Source organism: Pleurodeles waltl, chromosome 8 (assembly GCF_031143425.1).
Source record: "Pleurodeles waltl isolate 20211129_DDA chromosome 8, aPleWal1.hap1.20221129, whole genome shotgun sequence".
NCBI classification, from domain to species: domain Eukaryota; kingdom Metazoa; phylum Chordata; class Amphibia; order Caudata; family Salamandridae; genus Pleurodeles; species Pleurodeles waltl.
In genome coordinates this window covers 1,131,431,278-1,131,451,865 of record NC_090447.1, presented here as the reverse complement: position 1 = coordinate 1,131,451,865, position 20,588 = coordinate 1,131,431,278, and the positions used below count along the sequence as shown (strand labels likewise).

The 20,588-nt window shown below is 42.7% G+C and overlaps 1 protein-coding gene across 1 annotated transcript in view; it reads right to left on the bottom strand.

Moving 5' to 3' along the window:
- WBP4 (WW domain binding protein 4) overlaps positions 1 to 20,588 on the bottom strand; it is a 386,635-nt gene that overhangs the window by 291,205 nt on the left and 74,842 nt on the right. The window contains exon 2 of the mRNA XM_069203523.1: positions 14,225 to 14,297. Within this exon, the coding sequence (XP_069059624.1) occupies positions 14,225 to 14,297 (73 nt within the window). The remainder of the gene's footprint in view (positions 1 to 14,224; positions 14,298 to 20,588) is intronic.

Genomic DNA, 20,588 nt, shown 5'->3' with positions numbered 1-20,588 from the left:
ATGGGTGTCCATTCCTGGAGACATGAAGCAATGAAAGAGGTCTACATGAGTATGCAGTCTATGAAACAGTCTATGAATAGGGGAATAGAAATAGTCTCTGACAGTCAAAAATGTGCTCTCAATACTTCTGTAAAGCCTCAGCTGTTTGCCTCCCTACCTGGTTTGTCCGTAAACTTTTGGGCAGGCACATTGAAACTGGTCGAGAAAAGAAAATACAAATTTAAAAATGTCCTGGAATACTTGTGTGGATGGTTGATCCTTGAGGTAGTCCCCATTCTTCAGAGCTCTCGTGTGGACTCCATTTCTTACAAGCGTGTGTCACAAGGTGGCATTTCTTGGGCAATGAGAGCTGCAGTCCGAGTTAGTGTTTCAGAAAGCAAGAGGACGTGTACCAGGAGAGATGGGGTGCCATGCAACTCTCTAATTCACTTCCATTAGGTTGAAGACTGGCCTTAGTCAGAGTGGTATTACAAAGTTTTGAAGGGAAGCACTAAAACAAACCAATGCAGGATGACGTGTTGTCTTGACACCGCTCACCCTCCCATAGCATGAATATGTGAAATGGCCTGGAGGTGCAAGGGAGGGCACTAGGAAAGGCAATCTGTGATTTACCCATTTAGAAAGCATTATTTGTGAAGCAGTTGCTGAAAAGACACTGTGTGGTCTCCTGATTCTTTGGACTGGCGTTCCAGATATATATGCAGTGTTGACCATGGATATGGACAAGAGCAGATTAAAAAAAAAAGGGAAATGGCTGCTTTAGATCCAAGGGCCTGTTTAAGCGAAGCAACAAAATAGGTGTTCCTATGAATGCCAGCACATGTATTTTTCTTGATAAGTCTCTCCTCAGGGTGTCTAAAAGCTGGAAGACATGCAGGCGAGCATATAGGCAATGAGAATAAACAACAAGTGGCTTGGCAGAAGGGGGGGGAGGGGGCATTTCTAACTTGAACTAAGACTGTGACCAAATGCAGGAGGTCAGGTCTTGCACCATCAACACAGACATTAGGCAATTGAAAGGGAGGGTTATTAACAAATTGGGAGCTATATCTGATGCTCCAGGAAGGAGGCCATGTAGGCCTGGGTGGAACTCATGGAGGTTTAACTCAGTTAACAAATATTATCTGTGAGAATCTGCAGAATTCTGTGAACGGGTGGAAATAGGCAGGCTGCACTGTTCATGCTGCAATTTAGTACCAGAAACTCGTTCTGCGTTCATCGCGAGCAGCACCGTCTGGCATGCCAGATGGAGTAACTTCTTGAGTTGATTTTGCTGTAGCTCAAGGAGATTTTTAAAAACAAAACATGGAGCCACCAAAATTCCACCAGCTTCGCCGGCAGAGCAGAAAATATCACCCACCCCTTAGGCCCTAGTGCTGATGTTCGTAATATTACAGGTACTAAAGAGCATCCTACGGGCATCTGATTTAGGGTGATAAAAGTGGTGAAATGACCCAGAAAAGATCAAATGTGTGCACAGAAAGGAGAGGGGGCACTGCTGGTGAAAAACAGGCTGCACTGAGATAAAGGCAGCATGATGCCCCCAATAAGAAAGTAGTGACTTTTCAGAAGGTCAATGTTTTCCTATTCCCAGACCATACCAAGGGGAATGCTAGTACAGAGGAAGGCAACAGAGCTAATATGCAGAGAATTTGTGAAGTTGGGTCAACTGGCGTCTTTATGGCGTCCAACCAAACTAAAAGTAGATCATGTATCTTTCAAGTCTTAAATCACACAGAATTACTTTGAATGGAAAATCAGTCTGAAATTTAGCACGGGATGATTTCACACTTTTTATGCCATCGGCTTACGTGCATGGCCTTACAAATGTTCCGATATACATATGCAGGCTGAGGAGAGGGTACTGGTCATGTACTCCAATTGGGTGGACGCTTATTCGTTTAGATGTTATTTGAGTTTGCTTTCTTACATAGATTTCAAATCTTCTCACTATCCTCTGACTTCCCTGTTGATCCCAGGACCACTGCTTGGTTTCCATAAACTCAGAGAGGATTCAACGTGTTCCTCAGCTTCTAATGTTTAATGTCATTCACTTCACCTTTTTAGCAACCTATGTGGCAAAGTTTAGGAGAAATAACCCGTATTAGTGTTCCTACTTATTTTGCTATTTAATGCCTCCGTAAAGAGTTTTTAAGCTAAAACGTATGCTAGGGTACCAAGTTCCTTCTACTTCAAAGCACACCCACTCTGTTCAAGACAGGCAAATCCCCTGTTTTAATTATTTTAACAGTGAAATTCTTTCAATGGTAAGTGTGGTGATTTCAGATTGAGTGAACTTACAACTACACCAAACTCTTTCTTTCACATTCTATGTTCGAATATTGAGAACTGATTTACTTACTATGAAAATTGTAATCTGTCCTGGCAGAACTGATCAATAGGCAGATACAAATGGTTTTAGTGCAAAATATTTGCAGTTCTAATAGCGGACAGCCTCCTTTCTAGGCAACCCTCACATTTGCCTAAACCCGTTGCCATCTTTATAACGGTTTCTTATTTGAAGTACTATTGATATGGCTTGTGCCACCTGATCACCCGAGCAAGCACTGTTCAGATGCTTAGGCGTCACTATTCAATTAATTTAATAAAGGTATATCTTTTTCAAATAAACAGGCAAATCCACAAGATTCCTAAATTGCAAGCTTTATTGATTTATACTAATTGGTAGGTTACTGATCACATGACAGATGATGGTCACATTTCTCCAAAACAACTAACTCGCCAAAGGTAATTAGGGAGACAAAGGGTTAAATAATGGTCAAAAGGGTCAATTACCTGGCAGAATAGTTTTGCATCTAGGAGACTCTTCTGGATTCACATGCTGACGTTAGGTTCAGAAACGTCCCTAATTGTTTTTGTTTATTTTTCCTCATCAACGAGCAGGTGGAAAGTGCCATGCCATATGACATTAGATGTGGGCCCACAATGCTCCAGTGCGTGGTTAGCACCTTCAAATTCGTTTTTGCCCTTTAGTGACATCTGCTCTCTTGGCGTTTGAATCTGTTTGACTGAATTTCTCTCTCCACATATTTTGCTCAAATTCATACATCTTCTTTTGGGAACTGGGGGCGACCGCTGGGGAATCCAGAACACTTCAAGCTGTAAACCTTTCATCTCACAGTGTGAATCCTTTTGGATTCACATGTAGTGACTAGATTATGCAGTGGTACTTCCTCCTCTTGGGAGGTTGGGTCGTAGTGAGTGTGCGGTTGCAGATAAGTGTCCTGGAACCTTCTGTCCTAACACTTCTCTATTAGCATGTATATCCATACATTAGTATTTCATAAACGTATAGAAGGATGACATGCTAATGGTATTCATAGACCTGTTAGCTATAAAAGTTAGTGTGGCTCCTTTTGAGGTGTTATCAAAGACCTTTCATTTTACTAAAATGTTATGTATAATATACTTATAGGAAATTTCAGCAATCTTTCTTCAACCATTGGCCTGTTATTTTCGAATTCATATTTTCTTCCACTTTCTACAGCATACACCAGAGGCCAGTGCGCCAGTCCACTTTATCCATTGCTTAACTTCATTATGACTGTATTCTTCCCTTGCACAAACAACACATCCACACACAAAGTAGTTTGTTTAAGTGCCAGTGACTACTGTGGCAATGCGCTTTTTGAGATTTAAAAAAAACATATATTCATTATTAGCTGTTAATTTGTTTAGATTGATGAGGGCCCAGCACCTTTCCCAACAATAAATATTTGCACAAAAAAAGATAACAAAACAAACAAGAAATGTAAAAGCCTGGTGGCTAAAACCAGCCTTATTGGCTTTGCCAATGCTTGTTTCTTATTGAAATGTACTCATGGTTACCTATTCAAACTTTTTTCCCTGACAGATTATTGCATGCTTGCATGCACTGTACTATCCATCTTTCAATGGCTCCTTCAGCGATTATTCATCTCTTACTTGCTGATGTAAATGAGTTCAAGATTTGATTCCACTTCTTACAGTTCTTTGCAGTTTCTTCCTTCTCAGTGATGCACTATGAATCTTTTCTACATCTAGATTGTTAAGTGTTCCCTCAACCTACATTTTTGGTTATTGTTAAAAGTCTGGTACAGTATAGACTAGTTAACATGGAACGGAGATACCGCAGAACGGTGCTCATGACCACCAACCTGGTCGTCGGTATGGATCTTGAACAGTGAGTGCTTGAAGATCACTTTGCACAATGAGGTAATGGCTATGAGGAATGCTGTATTAATTGTCAAACATTAGTACCACCTTGTGTATAGGCTTGAAGGGATCATTCATCAGTAGAATGAATACCAAGGTGAGAATCCGCATAGCTGTGGGTGGAGACCGTGATGGTGCAATCCTCCTTACCACTTCAAGGACCCTTTTAATAAAAGGCGTGCTAAACAAACTGCTGCCTGATGGGCTCATTATGTATGTTACTATAGCCAATGGATGTACCTTCGAGGATGCACACAATTTCTCCTGCCGTGAGTGCATGAAGCACCTAACAATAATGCTGTCCACTATTAGTTAGTACATCAACTTGTGCTCTGAACCACTACCTGAATCTTTTCAACTTTGCAGTGTAGTATTTGCATGTGGTCAGTCCCCTTGCTTGCCTCAACACCTACATACATCTGCCTGATAATCCTAGGTGTCCTCAGGAGCGATTCTTCTAGGCTGAGTGTGTGTGGCTCTGGGTGGAGTATCTGCCCCTCTCTTATTATTATCAATTTCTGTAAGATTGGCTACCTTATTACCCTGTCTTTCTCGTGCATTTTCAGAAGGGCTGAATACCATGCTTGTCAAGCCCAGCTGTGGTGCGCTGAATCTCATTGTCTTTGTTGCGTGTACTTGTTTATCACTAGAGGTATCTGTCAAAAGATGTCTGGAAATTTCTGACCATTCTGTCTATGGTGCATTCCCTTGGGATAGATGGTGTGGGTACCTGGATGTTTTTTTTCTTAACGGTCTGGAATACCTCTGATTTCTAGGTCTTTATGTCCGTGCTAGTTTAGATAGCCAGTAAGAAATTACATCCCCACCAACCTACTTCTTCAGATTTTTTCTTTTCGCAATAGCATCTCTTTCTGAACTTTTGCTGTCACAACTGATCTATCTTCTCAGTACTCTTTTCTCTATGACCACTGGCTCGGAGGCCAGTCTTGGATTGGTCATATGTGAAGTCTTTAAAATGGGATTAGTTGGATACAAGATGCAATCACCTTAACAATTTGATTATTGTTCTCGGTATCCGAGGCTGTTCCATGTGGTATAGGTGAACTTGGTCTGTCGAGGAGGGCCCGCCCTCCCCTTTACTTAATTCAGTCTCCTATGACAAAACCTTTTCTTTCATGGGTATGGAAGATGATTTCTTCATGGTTACGGAGAATGTCCATGTAACGACTGGTTTACTATTATTATGCGGATGTTGCATTGCCTCAGTGAACTTGCTTTCACCAGTCCGTTTAGGGATACACCTGTATCCCCTGCATTCCTTAATGAGATACTACTACTGTAAGGCATTTTGTGAAAACTCTTGATGCTGCTTTTATGTCAAATGGGAGCACCGTGAGTTTACCACGAACCAGATCATTTTCTTGTTTTTGTTGTTCAAAGGAACACAGAATTAAGTATTCTTGCGGTCCATGGTCACAATGTAGTCTCCTTCGTTCAGGACTGGGGTGATTTACTGCAGTATGGTCATCTTGAATTTTTGGGTTTGGGAATCTAAAATCTGAGATCTAGGATGGCCTTCGATGTCAACTCTCATTTTCATATAAGGAAATATATACTGAGAACACTCCTTTTCTGTGTCTTTTTATTGGTACTTCCTCTACTGCTCCCTTCTGTAAGAGGTCTTTTATTTGCTGTTAAAGACGTTTAAATTTCAGTCCTTTGTAGATCATTTCTTTGGCATGCAATATCTGTATTGTGTTATGCGGAGTAACTATTTGGTAGAAGTTATTTATTTATCTCCATGTCTGGGGGAATCCTCACAAACTTGCCCCCGGGCAATGTCTCACAGAATTCTTTACTGCCTGAAGCCAAACCTTTATTGCGTCAAGCCTTTCCCTTTGGTTGTTTGAGGAACATCATCTACTGGATGTCTGAATCCTGATCTCACTGTGCATATTCTACATTTATCTCTTTGTCGCTGGGGAGTCTTAAGTCCTTAATGATCTGCTTGGACTGCGTCATTTTGTGACGTGCCCACCTCTGCTTCTTAAGCTTTCTAGGGAAAAACTATTCACACTCCTTGCACCCCTCTCATTGGTGGCCTACCAGCAGGCACAAATTGTACTCCTTCTGTTTGTCTTTTTGTGCTAGTTATTGTCGATATTTGGTGCAGAATCTAAAAGGGGTGTTTCCCATACCTTCTAAAGGGGGTGGGGGGTGGGGGCAGGGGGCTATATAAAACAAGCACATCTGAATATACATTTGTAGTCTTTTGTATTATTTTATATAGTTTTCACATTGTTGTTTTTTTTTTTAGATATCACCAGTGTAAGTGTATAATTATGTACCACGTTCTGTATTTCTATAGTTTACATGTGGAGGTAAAAATACTCCCTAGTCCTATCCTCTGTTTCATTGCAGAGCAAGGCATAGCTAGCTCCTTCCCTCCTGCCCATCAGCTCTGCAATGTTCCTCTGCAGATGCACCTGGAAAAAGGAGCTCAAGATGTGCAAGCTCTACTCTGGTCTCATAAACCTTCCCTGTTCCATGAGCCTTTGACTTATCTCTGCTTCTTTCTCCGCAACCCAGTTGTACTCTCCAACACATAGAATGGCACAGGAGGGTATGCAAGCAAAATGTATTTGTTCCTATGTCAAGATAACGGTTAATAATGGAAAGGTACAAACCCCTAGCCAGTAGAGGTAGAACTGCAGCCTCTCAGTGTCTGTATTCACAGTGAAAGGGTGAATGTAGTACATTCTCAATACTTCTGATAACACACTTCAACATGTGATCAAAGTCCAATGGATAAAATGGTCTGGTTTTTTGTGTATTGTTCTCCTCGTTTTGATGCCTTTGTTAATCGCTGGTGAGCTCTTTCCTTTTCTACTGTTTTCACCTCGTCGGCACCTTTCCCCAATATTTCAAAGATCTTCTACCTCAAGCAGTGTACGATGCTTCCAAACCCAATGGTGGAAAAATAATCTGAAGACCCACTACAAACTGGCACTAGGTGACTGCCATAGTACTTAGGACATCACGGGATAAGGCACTATTCACCTGTTAGTTTATGGGTAAAAGATAAAAAAATGGGGACATTTCCTGAGGCAATGACTAGGTGTTGACTAAAGGACAGCATATGAATAAAAAAAAAACGTCAAAGCTGCACATTTTGTTTCATTTCTGTATAAACCCTCTAGCTTCCTAACACGTCTATCCACATAGAACAAGGATAACAGTTTTAGTTCTCTTTCAAAGAATTTCTGCATTTACCTCTGCTTCATTAAAGTTTCTCTGTAATTGTATTAGGCTGGTTTCAGTTTGACTAGAGTCATACACGTTTTTTTTTTCTTTTTTGGTTTTCACAAATTAATCTGACTTAATTTATAATTGCAAGACATGCTAAAGTCCACTGGAGTCTGAGTGTCAATGTTTATGAACAATACTGTTAGCAATGGTAGGTAATATAGCTTTTTGAAATGCCCTTTAAAGTTTCATGATTGATTTTAGACTGCACGTAAGAGCACCCAGTGCAAAAACTGCACAACCTCACATATAACTGTGCAGCAAGCCTCGAAAAATCATTAAAAAAAATTCTAGACCTGCACGTCGAGTAACTTGAATAGTCTACTTAACCTAACTGTAATGTTCTTGACCCGTAAACAGGTCTCAAATTGTGTAATCCTTGGCAAATAGTTTACAGAGTCGCCTTTTTCTTCATTCTCGCATATTATTGCATCTTCAAATATGTGAGCGCAGCATTTCTGCATCACAAAAAAATATTTTGTTTGATTAAATAGATTAAAGTTTGCTGCATGTATCACAAGAATCTAGCCCAAATATAGGGGACACATGACTTGATTTTAGTTCACTAACAGCACTGCCATCAGGGCAGGAGTGTCTCTCAGTTTGTTTAAACACTCACTTTTAATAATTATATTGCTAAACCACAATGTGGTAGCATAGTGTCATCTACACACAGTAAATTTCAAAGAAATGTCCAAAACCCTTTTCACCAACTTGCAGCTTTAATGATAAAACTTTATAGTCTATTAACAATCCGTGAAAATTGGGTTTCAGAAAATATATTCTTCGCACATAAACACAAAATATTCGGATTTGTTTTCATCCTTATAAAATATTTTTTCTTCACACAGAAATACAAAAAATGGGCTTTCACAAGTACTGAAATATATTTTGAAATGTTTGTCAAGTTGACTTAGTCATTTAAATGTTGTATGTTAGGTAAAACCTGACACCCTATATCCTTTTATTTTTCACTCTAAACAACAGGTCACACAGTTCACCTTACAAAGTCCAGAACTCTGCAGTCTGGGGAAAATTAATTGTGAGACAAACTTAATTTTGACCTTGGTTTGTGAACAGGGAGCAAATGTGACAAGAACAAGATTTAAAGGAGTTTTTTTTTTTGCTACTTCACTTTCTGACTGAACAGAACACCTGCTCTTGTCAACTGCCAGAAGGGGCGAGTAAATCCTAAAAATAGCTTGACCTCATTAAAAAAAAAAAAAAGAAAAAAAAAAAAAAAGACTTTTCATGTCAAGTGGTACAGTAGATTTTTCAAGCCTTGTGGAGTGATCGATAAATGAATCTAGTAAATCATCTAAGATTTTCACATGCTACAAATTCCTATTAGAATAAACAACAAGTTACTTACCTTCAGTAACGCCTTTTCTGGTGGATAAAGTAGCTACCAGTGGATTCCTCACCTTAGGAATTCTACCAGTGGACCAGCATTCAACGGAAATTTTCTTCCTAGCTCTTCGCGTCAACAGCGACGTCACAATAGCACAGCTCCGCATGTGACTCCGTCTGATGTCAACGAAGCCATACTGTGAGGAATCCACAGGTAGCTACTGTATCTACCAGAAAAAGCATTACCAAAAGTTAAGTAACTTGTTCTTCTGATGGATACAACTACCTGTGGATTCCTCACCTTATGATGAGAATCTCAAAGCAGTCCCACACTCGGAGGTGGGTGCATGACTGGTCAAACCAAGAAGTCCTGCAAAACAGAACGTGCAAAATGGCCATGCCTCCTAACTTCAGAGTCTAAGCAATAATGCTTTACGAAAGTGTCGAGGGAAGCCCAAGTTGCTGCCTTACAAATATCAGCAACCAGTACACCTCTAGCCAAAGCTGAAGTGGCAGACTTAGCCCTGTAGGAATGGGCCCTTCAGTGGGAAACCTTCTTTTCTGGTGAATAACAAATCTTTATGCAAAGAATGACCCACCTTGAAAGAGCCCTCTTGTGGACAGCTTTGCCCTTCATTTTGCCCACATATCCAATGAAGAGCTGATCATCAATTCTGAAGTCTTTTGTCCTTTCTATGTAGAAGCTCGGGGCCCTTCTCGGATCCAAGCAATGCAGTCTTTCCTCCTCTTTTGATGGATGTGGAGGAGGATAAAAGGCGAGACCGTTATAGATTGTCTCAGATGAAAGGGAGTGACCACCTTAGGAAGAAAAGCCGCCCTAGTTCTCAGCACCACCTTGTCAGCATGAAAGATAGTAAAAGGAGGTTTCACACTAACATCCTGAAGCTCACTCACATGTCTAGCAGATGTGATGGCTGTTACAAAAACTGTCTTTAAAACCAAATGCCTCAACGGGCAAGTATGCATAGACTCAAACAGTGAACCCATCATAAAAGTCCGAACTAAAATCAAATCCCACTGAGGCGTTACAAACGGAGTGGAAGGAAACTTGTTAGTTAACCCTTTAAGGAACCTAAGAACTATAGGGGACTTAAATAAGGAAGGCTGATCAGGAAGGCAAAGAAAAGCCGACAGCGCTGATAAATAGCCTTTCACTGTCACAACTGCCAACCCTTCTGTGCCAAGAAAAGTGCAAAAAGCTAAATATCAGATAGATGGGCTTTTAAGGGATCAATTTGTCTCTCCACACCAAGAAACAAATTTCACCCATCTACCGGCATAGACAGTTTTGGTGGAGTGTTGCCTGGCCGATAAGATAACACCCACCACTTCTGGAGGGAGAGAAAAAGAACATATATTGCCCTGTTCAATCTCCAGGCATGTAGGTGCAGGCGCTGGAGATGGGGGTGAGGAACCTGCCCCTGCGAGAGGAGGGGTACCCTGTGACGGTGACATAACGGAGGGCACAGTGAGAGTTGAAGGAGGTCTACGTACCACACCCTTCTTGGCCAATCCGGGACTATTAATATGGCTTGGGCCCGATCTTGGCGAATCTTCCTCAGAACTCAAGGAATCGAGGGTATGGGAAAAAACACGTAAAGCAGTTGGTCGCTCCAGTTCAGTTGAAACGCGTCCCCCAACACACCCTGCATCGGATGCTGGAGGCTGCAGAACGACAGGCAGTGTGCATTCTTGCGAGTGGCAAACAGGTCTATCTGAGGAGCTCCCCACATCTGGAAGACATGAAGAACAACATTCGGATGGAGACGCCACTTATGATCGGTCGAGAGGTGCCGACTGAGACTGTCCGCATGTACGTTAAGAACTCCGGCCAGATGGTTTGCTACTATGCAAATCCGATGGTCCTGCGCCCAGGACCAGAGCTGAAGAGACTCTGCAGCGAAGATACGACCCTACTCCACCCTGCTTGTTGATGTACCACACTGCAGTAGTGTTGTCTGTCAAGACTTCTACTGACTGCAAATGATGCAACACGAGCTCTGGGGACCCGGCTTTGATAAGCCAATCATCCAGGTAAAAGGAATATAAATATTACCCTTCCTTCTGAGGTCCGCTGCAACCACTGCCATCACCTTTGTGAAGACTCGAGGTGCTGAAGTAAGACCAAAAGGAAGGACCACAAACTGGTAGTGTTGCGACCCTAGCATGAACTGGAGATACCTCCTGTGCCACTTCAGAATAGGGATATGAAAATAAGCATCCTGTAAGTCGATAGACACAGTCCAATCTTCCATGTTCAACACAAGAATTACCTGTGTTAGGGTCACCGTTTTGAACTTTTCCTGTTGGAGGAACCAATTCAAAATCCTCAGATCCAGGATAGGCCTCAAACGACCATCCTTCTTGGGAATGAGGAAATACCTTGAATAACATCCCTGACCATTTTTCTGCTCTGGAACCTACTGCACCTCATCTTCTAACAAAAGGGCATGCACCTCCTGCTGAAGCAATAGGAGATGCTCTTCCGTGTAAAACGAATGACGTGGAGGGAAGGGGGGAGGAAACTCCCAAAAGGAAGGGCATAACCTTTCCCCACTATACTCAGCACCCAAGAGTCTGATATAATTAACTCCCACTCGTGGAGAAATGAAACAGCCTTCCCCTACAGGTAGAACATGCTGGTATATGGAGTGAAAACTAGGGCTGCTTTCCTGGTTGGACTCCCTCAGAGGATGAGGATGAAGCAGAAGGTTGCTGTGTGGCTCCTCGCATCATAACTCTCCCCCGGCCCCCATAGGACCTGTAGAGACAGTTGGCAGGCTACTGAACATTGGATTGTAGTCTTCCACGAAAGTACAACCCAAGGGCAAACCCTTTGAATCTCCAAAAAGATCTGAAGCGTGCAGAAGATGAAGCCTGGAGACCCAAAGATTTTGCAGTAGCCATGCTATCTTTGAATCTTTCCAAGGCTGATTCCGCCTTAGCCCCAAATAGTCTCTCACCATCAAAAGGGAGGTCCATCAACATAGCCTGAACATCAGAGAAGAAAAAAGAACCTCTGAGCCAAACATGCCTTCTAGTTGCACAGAAGTGTCCATAGCACTAGCAACTGAGTCTGAGGTGTCCAGACCTGACTGAATGACCTGCTTTGCTGCTGCTTTAAAGCATAGATATATCTCCCCAGCACACATGTAGCATTCAGAGATTTTAGGCCATGCTGCCTGAGGAGAAGCACTTCTTAGCAGATTGCTCTATAGGTTTTGACTCCCTATCAGATGGAGACGTAGGTAACGATCCTGGAGCCAACCGCACAGAACAAGAGACTTGCACTACCAAGCTCTCAGTTGTTGGATGCTGCAACAGGAACTGAGGATCACCTGCAGCAACCTTGTACCTTCTAGCCACAGTCTTAGAAACCGCCGGTGTCTTAACTGGCTTCCTCCGTATCTCCAATATGGGCTCTGGAAGGTCATCATTGAAAGGGAGGAGAGGCTCAGAAGAAGATGCAAAACCTCAGTCAAAATATTTGTTTACAACTCTGATGTAGGAAGTGGTAAGTCAAAAAAACAAAATCAGCCGCTTTCTTATCAACTTGTGGTAAGTAGTTGCTTCTGCCATGAGTTCAGGTCCAGGGGATAAAAGTACCCACTCAGGGGACGTATCAAACCCACTAGCAGAGTCTAGGCCCTAAAAATCACCTGCAGGCTCCAGGATTTATCCTTCCTCCAATAGCTGTTCTTGATACTCTTGCTCCTCCAAAAGTCTCAAGGCACTCCTTCTAGACCTCAGCCTGGACTCCAAACGCGGCATCAACAGAGTTAACCCACTTCGAAGAAGCAGGCTTCAAAGTAGAAGGTAGCACTGGCAGAGGAGGAAAGGGAGGTGAATCAACACTTTGCGCCGATCGGGATCCATCCGGCACCGGTATCAACTCCATCGGCGCAGCTGGCGCCATCATTCAGAGAAGAGGTGGAGACATCATTGGCACCGAGTCAGTACCCTCACACGGAGTCCCTGGCAGAAAGGGTACAAATGGGACCTGCTTATATGGCACCGGCAACCTCAGGAATGAATGCCAACGGACCCGTGGGACCAGTAGGTGCACCAGAGGGTACTATTTCCCTGTTAAATATGCTAAACACAGCATTGAGGAATGAAGATGGACCGCTCCCGAAGCTGGGAAGGCAGGAAACCCTTGTTCTCCTTGAGGTGGCTGAGCAGAATCCGTCACTCGAATACCAGACTCCAGACCATGAGAGGATTTAGGAGAAAAATGAGCATTTGGGCTTGCTGGGGACTCCGAGATCTCAATCAAGGTCTGTGCCACAGAAGCCTGCGGGCTCTAAGGCTGAGGCATCGCTTCTTATGAGACCTCATGGATCTATGCGAGGAAGTGTCCAGTGTCTTCGATCGCTACCACTCTGCTCTTTCTTAGCTTTTGCCAAGAAAAGCTTAGCCTCTCTCTCCTTCAAAGCCTTCGAGTTCATACGCTGGCAGGACTTGCAACCCTCCACGTCATGATCAGAGCTCAGGCACCAAAGGCAATTTACATGCAGATCTGTCGCCGATATGTGGCCTCTGCACTCGCTACAAGGTTTAAAACCCGATTTTTTCGGTGGAGACATTGTAGCGCTACAAAACAATTCCCTTGAAACAGTTTACTACGGAGAGGTAGAAAAAGCAGCGTTGAAGGCGCGGAAAAAAGGGAACTGATGTCAGCAAGCCGGCGAGGACTTCTTATGGCTCAGTTGATGTCAAAAGGAGTCGCGTGCGGAGCCGTGCTGTTGTGACGTCCTCGTGGACGTGAAGAGCTAGGAAAAAAAATTCTGTTGAATGCTGGTGCACTGGAGAATTCATAAGGTGAGGAATCCACAGGCAGTTGTATTCATCAGAGATTATTCTCAAGCCAAGACTGGGCTTTGAAAACTCATTATTCTAGACAGAATGCCTTGATCATGGTCTCTAAAGACTGAACGTAGGACAAATTAATTACATGACCTCTGTGAAGACTATTTTCAAGTCTCTTTGACTAAACTGTGATCAGTAATACCTACTCTATTAGTCTGTAGGTCCTAGGGGTGCAGAGGAATCAGGCAAGCATTAATCGATCTTCTTAGCCATTTGCCTCTCTGGATATCTGTGCATCAAAATAATTTGCTTTGCCTTCTTTAACATTAACAGATTGTGCTAAGAAAGGGCAGAACATCTTATACATTTTGCAGCTTTCAGCACTTTTCCTGAAGAGAGAGGCACCACACAGGTGTAACAATACATTTACTTGGCATAAGCTCAAACTCTGAAACATTAAACTGAATGTGTGGTTGATTTCTGGATTTTACAAAACCAACTATTTTGCACATTTTCATGAATGTTGGCCATCATTTGCAAAGTAAATACTCCAGGTACATACAGGCTTGTTGTCTGCTATCCAGCACTTGCAATATGTACAGAATTTTTTTGGCTGGGACTTCCAATAGTCTGCCCTAAAAGAAAAACACAAAGGGAAGTTATGAGGCGTGAAATATACCAGTACATACTTCACATTGGTCACAGTCACAGAAATTGGACGTTTCACTGTTTTATGTCAGCATAACCACCAGCTGGCCACCACAGTGCACACACCACATCTACTTAAAGAAGATACAAATTCAGTTTTGTTACACATTAACCCTAAGGGTGGAAATAAACCTTAAAATATCAAACAACTCTGCGCACTTAACTATGAATTTAGCGCTTCTTATCGGCTCCAAGTTTTCTTCACTTTATTGAATTTGACATGTGACTACTACCTATGCTCAGCCAAATTCTTGTAGGTCCCGATGATGGTCCAGTTAGGTACAGAGGGTTGAAACGTCGTCGGCATTCTTACAGCAACTAAACAACATCTCTGAAATATCTTTGTAGAACAACATTTTCATGAGCGCTATTTTCTATGGACTCTATCCATAGTTAACTATACATAGTCTACTGCAAATTCTTTTTCATATCTGCGATAACTTTGGCAGGCTGTTATTATTACTAGCACTGTGTGTCCACTTAGTTAACTGAGCACACTTCAATTCATTAATTTTCTATAAATGCTCAATAACTTATTATATACCCTACATTTACTTTGTATAAATCACAGGGATGTGGAATTTAATAAAATATCTACTCGTCCATGGGACAGGTTACTTAGTAAATCTACTTGTCCTTTAAAAAAAACTATTTGCCCTTTTGGTGCTATGTAATGCGGCGACAAATTATGGCAGCAATCTCATTATGTAAGTGCTCAGATAATAGTCTTCCTGATTATGCCCGGGTTACTACTATAGTACGGCCTGAATACTTGCAATTTCAATCTCTCCTATAGCAATTTTCTTATTTTGCCACCTTTCCGCAGATCTACATACTGGGGCTGAAGGACGCAGTAAGCAATAGTTCCAGGGCTGGAATGCCTTTAAGTCTGCAAACCTACTAACTTGCATGTTTTAATGATTTTCACCAGCTCTTCTCTAACGTTTTCTCATAATGAGAAAGGTTGGAAATTTACTCCTGACAATGGCAGAATTAGAAGTTCTTTCAGGGTTGGGAAAAAAGTGGTTGGAGGGAAAGTGAACATGTAAACCATAGATTTTCACATGAACAAATCTACACATGGATAATTGAACGTGCTAAAATACAACTCACAAATATTTTATAGCAGTCCGATTTCTTGATCTACTTCTGTAAATTCTTGTGAATTTATGAAAGCCACTAATTTAAAGACATATAACATGGGTGCACTTTTGTGACTTTCTTTAAGGTTGGGGTCCCTAATTAACATTAACAAAGACATTTTTTTAAATTAAACTTCTATTTCTCTATCTACTGTGGCAAGCAGTGTTGTAACAAACCTGGGGAGCAGAGGGGAGGTCTCCTGCAAAGAATATGGAGGGCCGTCCACCTCTCCAGACTCACTCAGGGCAGGTGCTGTGCTGAGGTGGCCCCTTCGAGGGAGGCTGTGGGGCCTTTGTTATGCCACTGGTGGCTATGTGTGCTTTTTGAGACCAAAAACTTGTTTTTCTTTTTGCCAGTGTTTGTTACAATGGTGAGGGCCTGGCAGCTCCCACAACTATAAAGTGTTACCAAAGCCATGTCAAACCAAGAAACGCATTGACAAAACCAAAAGACTAACAAAAAAGGTTGGATTGGTTGGCATCGACAGTGCTTGATTTTCATGCCTTCCATAATCTTATTAAAAATGGTTACACTGATTTTTCCATTAGGAATATTTTTTGGAAATACTAGCATGCATCAACACATTTAACCGACGCTTCAAAGAAATAGCACCTAAAATGTTCTACTTGCATTTTTTTTCCAGAACATTTCATTTTAAAAGCAAAGAATCATAACTCTTGCTTACAAGCTTCTGCAAACAGAGTGCATTCTGGGATCATTATACTAAGCCTCATATTGTTATACGTGTGTACACTTTTTTTTAAACAAAATTTAAACACTGGGTTCACGGTCTGTGAAGTGACCTTAAAAACATTGATTTACAGTGCTTACCCTAATAATGAGGGCCTTTCATTAATGAACCATAAATAGAAGTTCGAACAGCCTTAACAAATGACACACACGTTACCTCAACTACAGACAGTTCTCTTCTCTGTAAACTGGTAGTCAAAGTGTTTGTGCTGCAGGGTGTTGGGCCTACTTGTCCCAAGGACAAAATAAACTTGAAAACTTGTTGCCCTGCACCCCAAACACTATGTCCCGGCATTGGACAATAGGAATTCCACATCCCTGAAATCAGTTTCTTATTAATTACCATACATAGTTGTTTTTTCTGTCTGGTATGTTTGGCTCCTACACTCATTGTTTCAAACATACACTTTGCGTACCTGATAAATGTTTTAAACTATGCATCGCAACTAAAAATCCGATAGAGACTACTAGTTGTAGATTCCCTACATTTGAATTTCCCCGGGCGTCAGACTGCATCAGGAGATTTTTTCTTCAAGCAGTACCCCTGCACACAGTTTGGAGGTGTCGGTCAACTTCATGGGCATTGTGGTCGCCGTGATGACATCACACAGGCGCGCAGGCGTCAGTTCTGTTTTTTTCCGTCCCAGCCTACGCGCAGATCCGGAGAAGAGCTACCCCAGTCATTTTTTGACTAACTGCAACATTTTGTCAAATTTGTTTTTGGATGGGTTTTGCTGCACTGAGGGATGTCCTGTGAGACCGGATTCAAGCCCTGCGACTCCTGTCACCGCATGATGTCGGTGAGGGATCTGTACCTTGTGTGCCTCTGGTGTTTGGAGAGCAACCACAACCCGAATTTGTGCTCCAAGTGCCGGGCCATGAACCCAAAAGCTTTGAGGGAGTGGTCACTAAAGCTCATGGCGGCACGACACTAGACTCCATGTTGTTCCCTGCCCCGTTCAAGAGGGAGGTCAGGAGAGGGGTCACGGAGTCACCACCATTCTTCTTCGTCCAAGTCATCTGGACATTCGGGTAAGAAGAAGAAGAAGTCGCCTCGTCACTCACGCGAAGCAGGAAGAGGGTCACCGCTCTACGCCTCCGCCATCGGAGCCTCAGTCTGGGTCCGCTCCGCACCACCCTGAATTTCCGGGAGCCGGGGCTACCTCTGCCCAACTATAGGAGTTCTATGAGGGCATGTGCCTCATATTTGGGCCGTCTAACCCATCCTCGGGGCTTTCGGGCCCCCTTGGGTTCAAAGTCAGCGACTTCAGCCCCTACTCCGGAAGGCACCTCAGGATCCGCTTCCGGGTCCGTCCCGATACCGGTCGTGCCAACGTGATCTTACCCAGCATCGGGTCAGACGTCGATTCTATACTAATTCCCGATGACCCTGAGCCGGAACCACGTCACTCAATGCCAATACCGTTTTCCAAGGGCTCTGCTGTGCCCTGGGTGGATCCTGAATATGGATATGGGGCTCTTTAGAAGACCAGCTTGAACCCAAACTGGACTGGGTGCAGGATTTGGGTGATGTAAGTGGGTTGACGCCTCCCCTGACACTGGCATGTTTTCTCACCGTACCGTGGCTACGGAGGAGGGCGCGCCATACTCTATGGTGGTGACAAGGGCGGCTGAGGTTCTGAACCTCAAGCTTCCTTCTGTGGAGGTTAGGCCTAACCTCCTGACTGAAGTGCTTCAGCCTCAGCCCTCCTATTCGGAATCCCTTCTTCCCTTCAACAAAGCACCTACAGACCCATTCAAGCGCCAGTAATGCAGGTATTCATTAAAAGACTGGACGCAATAATAAGAATCACAAACAATCAGTGTAAACTGTGTTGGATCTGTGTGTTCTAGTGCCATTAGTAGAGCCTTTAGCTCAGCCAATTGTGCTGTACAATCCCATAAGGTCTGTGTATAGGTATGTTGGGGACAGAATTTCTCCCCCTCCATATAGCCGCTCACAACCGCAGATGCAGCTGAATATTGATGTTTGGTTCCAATCGCTGGTTGCGCAGAGCCATCGGTGTACATGACTACATGATATTGATCAATAGGCAAAGTGTCAGCGGGAACTGGATATTCTACTTCATATTGTAGAAATTCCTGAGTTTGTAACTTTGGGTCAAAGATGTAGTCTACATCAGTGGCTGTTAAAGACGTAGCCCATTGTATCCAACGTGGATGAAGTGCTTTTGCGTTCGGGACGCTAGCTTTTGTAACAGCCTCCAAGGCCGGAATAGGAGAAACGACAACAATGCGTTTTCCTTGGGCAAGAGGACTTTCTTTAATAACAGCCATCTGGACAGCAGTGAGAATTATCTCTGTGGGTGCAAAGCGTTGTTCTGCAGCGGAATACAGGTGTGATTTATATGCAATCGGGACTGTCTCATCTTCATTAAAGGTGACATATGTAAAACCAATGGCCCCAGCTATCACCCTGATGACCAAATGTGTCTTATTGTCCCGTATGTGTAAATGTTTTGCTGCTAGCATGTCTGCCTGTAACTCTTGAAGAGTATGTGTATGTTCGATTGTCCAGTATTTACTTGAAAAATCAGGACGTATCAATTCATATAAAGGTTTTATTCGGTAAAATAATCAGGAATGTATGTTCTGCCAAAATTTAGAAAGCCCAACAATGATTGTAATTTTTTAATCGTATTTGGTGGTTGCAATTGTGCACATTTTTCAAAAAATTGTGGCGCTAGGCTTTTCCCTTCATTCAACAGCTCATATCCCAGGAACAGGACGCTGAGGAAGGCAATTTTTATTTTTTTTAAATTAAATTTGTAGCTGATTTCGGCAAACCCTACAACAATGCGGGTTACCCGTCTTAAATGTTGTAGTAACTCATCATCCGTGAGATATATATAATCCACGTATGACAATGCTTCAGGGTCTATCTCGTGTAAAATAGCAGTCACATGAGCTGCAAACAGAGCTGGGCTGTTTTTATACCCTTGAGGCAAACAACAGAATTTTTTCTGGGAGCCTAGTGCGCTAAAGCTTGTTAAATCTCTACTTTCAGGTGCAATATTCTGGCAGAAGAATCCATTTGAGATATCTAAAGTTGTTTTATATTTGTTTCGCACAATGTTGCTCATTAGTGCAGTGCTATGCGAATTTTGTATAGCATATGTACGTGTATGTCCGTTTAAATGTCTATAGTCTAAAACTATTCTGTATGAATGGTCCAGTTCAGCTACAGGAAACAAGGGATTATTAATTGGTGAGACACAGGGTTCAATCACCCCCTGGTATTCTAATTGCATAAGTATTTCTCTCACCGGTGCCCTTGCTTCATGTTTTATGGGATATTGCGGTTGTGGCGGAGGTTCACCTTTAATGGGAATTACATGGTATGGAGAATCCCTATCCCACCCTACATGATATCTATATAATGCAGGTGCTTGTGCTAGAGCCCATTGTATAGAATAGGACTCAGCAAGTTCCTCCGGAACAAGGGACGAGAAGGAAGGTTTAATAACCTCCTCTCCATATGGGTAGGTGCGGACAAAATCAGACGGACAATCTTGTTCAGCCAACAAAATGTCATATATTTTTACTACACGATCCCAGAAGATTGCATGTACGGTGCGTTCAATGTCTCCTTCTAATTGTAGAGTTACTCTATACACCCTATCGGGTTCAGAGACACGCCTATCTGCTGTATCTACTTGTATGAAGTCATCAGTTGCTTTCACCTCCAGATGCTCTAGAAGGTTCCGGCGAACTATTGTGACCTCTGCCGCGCTATCTAGCAGTGCTAGAGCCGATTTCTTGTTCTTCAAGAGAACCCTCTTCCTGAGTGGCATGTCTAACTGAGACAGCAGCCACTTTTTTGTTTTAAATTGCTGTTTTTGTTGTACCGGTTTCTCTTCCTTCTTAACAGAAACCTCAGAAGAGCGTTGTGATTCCTGTCTCGGTTTCACGTACTCTGTTCTCCGCTCTGCTCGCCCACCTCCCTCATTTCTCTTTTCCGATGAGTCCTGAAAGGAACGAGATTGGCGTGTATCAGTATATTGATTTCTATCAGGCGTTTTTATATTCTCTCTATTTCTGAGATTATACCTATTCTGCGTGGAGATTCTCCCCTTTCTTTTTTAGGCGTTGTTTGTTTTTTCTCCCAGCATTTCTTATTACCCTCAGGTTGTTGTTTAGTATTTTCTTTATTAATTTTACCCTGAAATTTAGGTTTTTGTGGTCTCGACCGATACTGGAATATGTTTCCGCTATTATTTTAGGCAGCTCTTGTTCCTGATCTTGTTGCGGAACGTCGCGGAGCTGCATGCGCACTGTGTGTGCAACTGCTTCCCCTTTAAGGT